This window comes from Ailuropoda melanoleuca, chromosome 13, assembly GCF_002007445.2.
Source record: "Ailuropoda melanoleuca isolate Jingjing chromosome 13, ASM200744v2, whole genome shotgun sequence".
Classification (NCBI taxonomy): domain Eukaryota; kingdom Metazoa; phylum Chordata; class Mammalia; order Carnivora; family Ursidae; genus Ailuropoda; species Ailuropoda melanoleuca.
Genome location: NC_048230.1, coordinates 61,064,926 through 61,072,697, shown reverse-complemented (window position 1 = coordinate 61,072,697; position 7,772 = coordinate 61,064,926). Strand labels below are relative to the sequence as shown.

The window sequence follows — 7,772 nt, the reverse complement described above, 5'->3', positions numbered from 1 at the left end:
GTGCCGGGGGGGTACAGCTTCAACGTATGCATTACCGGGAAGCCCCTGCTCACCCTAACAGGCGGCTGGTATTGATTAGAAACTCCACAACGAGGGTGAAGTCCAACCACTGGCTCAATTCCCCAAATGAAATCGTAAGAGACCCAGTTCTGGAAGGCTTCCGCCTGGGTGCGCAAAATAGCCAGAGCACCCCGCTGGGAGGATGTATGAAGCGGAAACAAGCCACATCTGCCCCCCTCCCCGCTCACCACCGTCCCAGGAGGCCCGCACATCTGGCGCGGGGCCACACACCCTGGAGTGACTCCGTTCAGACTCTGTTCGAGGACTCATCAGGGAAGAGCGCGCAAGGACAGGGCTGCCTCCCCGCACCCTTGGAATGACACTGGGCCACAACCCTTTGGCATCTCTCCCGGGAGCCTTCCTACACCTCCAAGCTCCCCCTTGGTTTTTTCGCTAGATCTTCTGATTCCAGTACCTGAAATACTATTAGCATAAATGGGGCTACAAATTCAGATGACCTCAGAGTTGGGCAGGTCACATAAACAAAGGAATGAGACAGGGTAACAGACGACAGGGTGTAGTTGCGTGGAAAGTGGCCGGCCTGCAAAAAGCATTTAAATTCAGCGTGATTTAAAACACTGCGCTGGCCCAAGCAAAACCAGCTTGCCAGCCGGATGCAGCCTCCGGGCATCGAATTTGTGCCTTCCACGGAGGACATGGTTAAGAGATGGGCTTCGAAGACAGATCTGGTTTTGAATCTTAGCCTCTTATCTGCAAAACACAGTGGTGTTTCAAATCATAGAGCTGGTGTGACGAATGTACGAAATAATGCACGTGAAGTGCTCAGTGCGGGGCCCGGCACATAGTAAGTGCTTAATTTATAGGAGCTGTTATTATCGTGGTAAGTCAGAGGAGAGCGGTGGTGATGAATTTTTTATAAAAGCAGCCTTCCTTCTCAAGAGCGAAATGATGCGTGCGTGCGAGCGTGGAGCCGTGGCGCCCTCCGGTGGTCACACTCCATAACGGCAGTGCGGTGTAGCGGGCCGAAAAAAATGGTTAGGAGCCAAGTTACGCTTTCGGATCAAACAATGTGTTTGAATCCAGTTCTGCCACGTGCAAGTACGCGACAGGGCATTCACCTCCACTCCTACCCTCCATCTCTCCATCTCCGACAGTTACAATGTCATGGAGCGGCTCTGACAACTTAATGAGACAATATAATATCACCAGTCAGGCAAGTGGTATTAATCGCCGTTAGAAAGTGCTGGCTAGGATCCTAGCACGATCCTAGCACAGGCCGGCACGACGGCAGCACCCTAGTGCTCAGAACACCCCTGGCCCCACGCTGCCAATACCCTTTCGTCTTGTGAGGAGTAATGGAGGGATGCCCTGTTGTTATTTAGTTTTTCTTTTATTGGGTGGAGCTAAGGAGGAGTTACTCTGCCTTGGAGCCTCTGACCAAAAAACCAGACTCCTGTGGATACCTGACATCTTCCTGGAGCAAAGTATTCCTTTGATTATGCATTACTCTCTCCAGACTTCTCTTTTAGAGTGAAAATTCCCCTGGAACTTTCAACCCCCCCCGGTGAGGATGAGGGCATCAGCTGCTTTCCTCCCAGACAGGAGGGACCCCAGGGGTACCAGGGGTGGGGGCCACTCTGTACTGTCATTATCTCCAGCGGGACCCCACTCCACAGACCACCCTTCACCCCACTTGTTCTTCTGCCCAGAGAGGCGACTTCCTTCCTTCTGAGGGACCAGAAGGGGCCTCCCACTGAGGGAGGCCTTCCTAGGGTGGGAGTCCTGCCCCCCAGCTGCTGAGCCGCCCCCTGGAGCTGGAGGAACCAAGGCCAGCCTGGGGCTCGGACTGCAGGGCCCCTTACCTTTTCCCTCTGGAACAGCAAGCCTCACCCCTCCCCGCTCCTCCACCCTGCTCACACGCCTCCTTACAGGGTCTTGGGCTTTTTCCAGCAGACTGAATTTCCTTCCCCCTGAAAACCCCAACAGAGGAACCTCTGCTTGCTCCCTGAGTATCCTTTCCCTCTGCCCTGGAAGCTTCCTGCCAAGACCCCAGGGTAGCTGTCAGTGATCATAGGCCCTGGCAGTGCCCATGGGGTCGTTTCAGGCTCCCCTATGGCACAAGACACCTAAAATGAATGCTGGGCATGGCAGAGCACGGGCCAAACTTCTAGAGCTGGCGTGGGCCAACTCTGGGACCGTGTGTGTGCGGGCCTGAGCCACCAGGGGGCGCCCGACTCTGCCCAACCTTCCCTGACCTGGAGGCTCCTGTGGGGCTCAGGTATGAGCCTTCTTTTCAAACCATCCAAGGTGATTCTAATGCAGCCATCCTCTGCTCCCACCCCTCACTCCCATTCCTGCACACGCACACACACACACACACACACACACACACACAGTCTACAGACCCTCCTTCCCTCAGTGGGTTTTATTAAAACCCTGCCGATTTAAGCAGCTCCTATCCTCATTCCTGTCCTCACCACCCCTCCAGTGGTCCCTCCAAGCCCATCCTTCTTCCTGGATCATTCCAGGGTTTCGAACACCTTTTTACCATCCACAGTCCCCCTCGTCTGGTTTCTCACTGCACTGCCTGTGAAGAAAGCCACAGGCAGGCATTCTGGTCTCCATGGCAGAAGGGGAAACTGAGGCACAGAAGGAAGGAATGACTGACACAAAGCGAATCCGTGGTGGCACCAGGGAGTCCCAGTCACCCACGCCCTCCGGGAGCTGCTTGTCAGGGGCGAGGGACCCTCCCCCCCACCGCCCCACGGACAGCCAGCTGCGGGAGAACTTTCACAGATGAGGTGGGACGACTGCTTTCCTGAGCTGACTCACTGTGTGACCTCTGGCAAACCTTTCCTCTCTGGGCCTCTGTAGACAAGGAAGGAGGCCTCTGGGTCCCCCCGAGACATTCTGTGACTAACTGGGGACCAGATCGTCTCCATGTCTTTGGGGCTTCTGGGGTCCTCAGCCAAAACGCAAGAGGGCTTTTGAGAGGGCTTTGGCAGTACTGGGGTGTTCGGCAATCATGATCCAAATCTCCATGTCTCCACGGCTTCCTCAGCTGGGCTTTACTCCGCGAGCATCGACATTTCGTGGAATTCCCACCACAGCCTCGGGAGGGAGGGAGGTACTATTACTTTCCCTGTTTAGAGATGGGGAAACTGAGGGTCAGAAAAGACATAAGTGGCTGAGCAGGATAGGTCAGGAAGAACCAACCTCAAAGGGTAGGCTCTCTCTTCTACCATGCGCTGCTCAGGGAAGGTTCTGGAAGCCTGCTTTGGAAACTCAGGGTTTGCCTTAGAAGGTCTTTGATCTGCCCCAGCCGAACCAAAGCCCTTGGGCTGTCCCACAAGAGGTATTATGGGAACTGTAAGAAAAAGACAGGACCCGCCGCGTCTCTCCCCCCTTCGGCCAATCCCCCTGGCTGGGCCCACAAGCAGACACTGCAGCCCCTCCAGAGCCCGCGAGCAGAGGCAGGTTTATTATTGTACAGACTGCAGCACCCGCAACCCTCACCCCAAGCACCAGCCCTAACCCTAGATCCGGGAGCTCTGGTACCCAGAGGTTTATCTCCAGCCCTGGGCCAGCCCCAAACCTGGACAATGCTCTCAGAGCTGAGGCCTGGGGCCCACGGGCCCTGAGCAGTGCCCCCAGCCCAGCCCAGCCCAGCCCTGTCGTTCCCTCGGAGTCCGGAAAAGCCCAAACACAGACAGAGCCACGGGCTGGCTGAGGGTGGGAGAATCCGCAGGCTCCTCTCCACACAAACGCAGTCCGAGATTCCAACCCCTCCTTGAGGCCCCAGGGGTGCTTGAACAGCACGCGTGGAGCTGGAGGAAGGTTCCCAAGTACCGAGGTGGGAAGGCAAGGCCAACCTCATCAGGAGCAGACTCCAGGTTTTGGAGTGGGCTGGCGAGGCTGGACCACGACACCAAAGCCCCCGAGGTCCACAGAAACAAAAACAGGAGAGCAGCACCCCCGCGGCTCTGCTTGGATGCCGTTGCCACAACCTTCCCTGGGTTTGGAGGGGCCTAGAAGCCCTTTCCCTCTGTCCTCCCAGGTGCAGGGGCCCGCAAGCCCTCGGCCTCCAGCCAGCCCAGCAAGCACAAGGGACCGGAGACCCAGTGTGGTACAAAACATCTGTAATGAGCTACATGCAAACACCGTCTTCTGCCAAGCAAGCCAAGGGGCTCATTATCCAACAGACTGCACCCACTGGGGACCCCAGACTTGCTCCACTCTCCCTGGGAGACGCTTGTTGACGAACAGCCTGTCTTCAGCACCTGCCTGAGAGTCTGCCCTGGGAAAGTCTGCCTGGTCTTCCAAGGGCTTCCACTATCACTCTCCCTTGAGGGTGTGGGGGGCCCTGGTGTGGGAAATGGACAAACCAATTCATAGGACAACCCGCTGGCATTACCTTAGCAGTGCCGGGGCTCCCGCGGGGTGACCCTTCACCGCCCTGGGCACACAGGAAGCCCCACATGCGATCCCAGCCTCGGGCTCAGGCACAAAGACAGGGGCCATCCCAACGGCCCCTCAGCCCTTCCTCCCACCCCAGGTTCCAGTGCCTCATGTCTCCCCCTCGTCTGCTGGTCCAGAAGGGAAGCTGACTGGACCAGTGGGAGGAGACGGGAGCACTGTGTCCTGAGATATTCACACTGAGCACATCCATTTCCTCTATTGTCATCCAGAACATCTGTAAGCAAGGGACAGAGTGTGCTGCGTGGAGCCCATGAAAGGCAGGGCCTTGGCACCATCTGGGGGTGGCTCCCTGGCTTGCCTGCCATGGGGGTCTGTCACTCCCTCAGCAGCCAGACGGTTAAAGTAAAGCGGGGCAGGGGTGGAGGGAGTTAGTATTACTATTCTGGTTTAGTGACATCTCCCAAAACACACAAAAGCTCAGGGAAGGGGGACCCTAGCAGCAAGGTGAGGGAATGGATGAGGATGAGGGACAGGCGAGCTCAAGAGACCAGGGCTCTTCCTTCGAGGCTTCCCCTGCCACGGGGCACAGAGCTCCTGGAGGATCCCCAGCACATTACAATTCCTCTGGGCACCACTGCCACCCAGCACCGGGGCCACGGGAGGCCTTCTTAAACGGATGTGGTGTGGATGTGAGCTGGACCCCAGGGCTCCAGGTCCAGAGTTCAGTCCTCCTTGGCCACCCTGCCTGGTAATGCAGAAAGATGGGTCCTCACATCCCCAGCAGGAACTCCTGGCTCTGCAAAGAGACAGTGAGAGGCTCAGGTAAGGGGGGAGGGGAGGGAGAAAGGAAGAGGCTGAACCAGGTTCAACGCAGGGTCCAAGCCTCAGGCCTGATGTAGTCTGGGGCAAGGACCCACCTCTCCCAGCCCCTGGGGCAGCCCTGCCCCTGGGCTCTGACTCAAAAGGATCAGAGTCAAGTCCCTGCGGCCTCTCCTGGCCTCGCTGTTCCCATGCCCAGCAAGCTCTTCCCTGTCCTCCTCCCCACTGTCATCTGGTTTGCGCTTCCACCCTTCGGGTCATTAAGCTTCAGTCCCCACAGCCATCACACCCAGATCCCCTGTGAAACATGGGCCCCAGCAGAGCCCAGCACGCACCCCTAGGCATCACCTATCAGGCTAATACTGTCAGTGGCTATTTACTGGGTGAGTTCTTCTCCTCTCCTGGTACTGAGTAGGAACCTCCAGCCCACACTAAGCTAGGATTGGGGGGGGGGGGNGGGGGGGGGGGAAGTGTCTTTGGTTGGGGGCAGGGCAAGAGGCAGAAACTCTGTTAGCATCACCAAGCATAGGATTCATGGTGTGAAGGCTGGTCCTAGCAGGGAAAAGATTTTATTTATCTTGTGGATATTTTACCCTGAGACCCATGAGAGCCACCTTCCTTCAGCCCAACGCAGCCCAGGGCAGCCCAGCGCAGCCCAGCCCACCTCCTTTTCACCGGGCCTTCCCAAGTTCTCCCAGCTCCAGCATGGGGCAGCGACTGACTGACAGAGGGGTTTCTGGAAGAGAGGACTGGGGGATGGGGAGGCTAGGGGCAGAGGGATTACAGACTGAAATGGGCAGGAGAGAAAGGAAAGGCAGAGAGAAGAGGGCCTGGCTGGCTAAGGCAAGCTCAGGTGAGACTGTGGGAGTCTGGGGAGAGGCTGTTTGCCTCACCTCTGGATGTCTGACTTTTGCATAATGAGCTGTAAGTTAAGGGTTTACTCTTATCTTCACCCCATTTCTTAGGGCAGGAGTGGGTCCCTGCTGTATCCCTAGATCCCAGCAGAGCAGCTGCTCAGTAAATGGTGGTCAAATGAATAAATGAACGAATGGATGGTGAATGAGTGAGTGAGTGAAGTCCCCAGGGCTCACCTGGCAGGGAGCAGGTGCTCTGCACATGTTGAGCTAACGAGGTGTGTGTGTGTGTTGGGGAAAGCATGATCCATCAAATCCACAAATCCGTTGTTCCTGCCTCTGCTGGGGGCCGGGCCTCAGTTTAGCCGCAGGACAGGCACCCAGCAGGCAACATCCTTCCTCTATCACCCTGGTGCCCAGAGCTCTCTATAGGCTCCCACCCCTGGTAGACGTACCTGGTGGACAAGGGTCAGGTCAGGAGGTGAACAAAGAGGATGGCCAGGCCGATGTTAAGCAGGATCACCATGCAGATAAGGACGGTATTGGGGACCTGGGAGCAGTGGAGAGAAGCTGAGTTCCCATGGCCTCTGAAACACCCCCCACCCAAGACCCAACAAGGCTGGACAGAGGAGCAGGAACTTCTGAAAGGACCCTCCTGAGAGCACCCCTCGTTTTGCTCACTGCTGTGTCCAGCACCTGGACGGCAGACCATAAGAGCTGGAAGGATTCTGGGAAATGATTAACCAAACTGTTTAGGGTCCAGAGAGGGGCAAGGATGTGTCCCAAAGCACAAAGTGGGCAGCGCTGGGCCTGGAAGCCAGAACAAGCCTTCCTTTCTGCTAATCACCCCTGGACGGCATCCACCAGTCCCACAGATCTTACCTCACTCGTGGTCCCTGAGTTTCTAGCTCCCAGCCCCCTCTAATAAGCCCCACTGGGTCCTTCCTCCACTGCCAGGAAGCCCTCCCTGCTACACCTTGTAGAAGGCGCTGCTGGTGCTCAGCTCAGATCGCCCTAGTTCCCCAGGTGCACTCACTCCCCCCTAGCTGCTTAGGGCTCCCAGCACCCCCTTCTCCAAAGCAGTGCCCCCCCCACCTGACTAGAGGCACAAAAGCCTGCCCCCTGTCCCAAAGTGGGGGGACTCTGCAGTGGGATTTATGCTACTAAGTCCTGATCCGGCTTCACTTGACTAAGCAGAGTTTTCCCCTGCCCCATCCTGGGCCATCACCCTCCCCATGCCCAAATCATCCGCACTGGAACCCCGCCTCGAGCGCAACCACCCCTGGGGGGACCAAGCCGGGACACATCCTTCCGCCACCAGCCTCACCTCCTCCACCTCCACTTCGGCCTCGGCTGCCAGCGCCGCCTCCTTCCGAGCCTTCTTCTTGGCCCCCGCCTTGGTCAGCCCTCGGGCCTCCGTCTTGCGGGCCTTGGCCTTCGGCTCGGCTTTGGGGATGATGGGCTTGGGCTCCAGCTTGGCCGGGGACTCGGGCGCGAGTTCGGGGGTCCGCACCGGAGCGGCGGCCGGCGACGGCGGCGCGGAGTCGGGCCCGGAGGCCTCCGGCTCCGGCTCGTCCTCGAAGGGCGGCGGCGCGGGCGGCGCGGTGCGCACGGCATAGCTGTGGTAGCCCCGGTATAGCGCCACCTCAGGCTCCGGCG

The 7,772-nt window shown here is 57.9% G+C and overlaps 1 protein-coding gene across 1 annotated transcript in view; it reads right to left on the bottom strand.

Annotated features, from left to right (window-relative positions):
• Window positions 1-6,582: 6,582 nt before the first annotated feature.
• Window positions 6,583-7,772, bottom strand: part of LOC100482242 (junctophilin-2) — a 49,263-nt gene continuing 48,073 nt past the window's right edge. The window contains exons 4-5 of the mRNA XM_034641587.1: window positions 7,441-7,764; window positions 6,583-6,663 (exon numbers count right to left, since the gene is read on the bottom strand). Coding sequence (XP_034497478.1) covers window positions 6,583-6,663; window positions 7,441-7,764 — 405 coding nt within the window. The remainder of the gene's footprint in view (window positions 6,664-7,440; window positions 7,765-7,772) is intronic.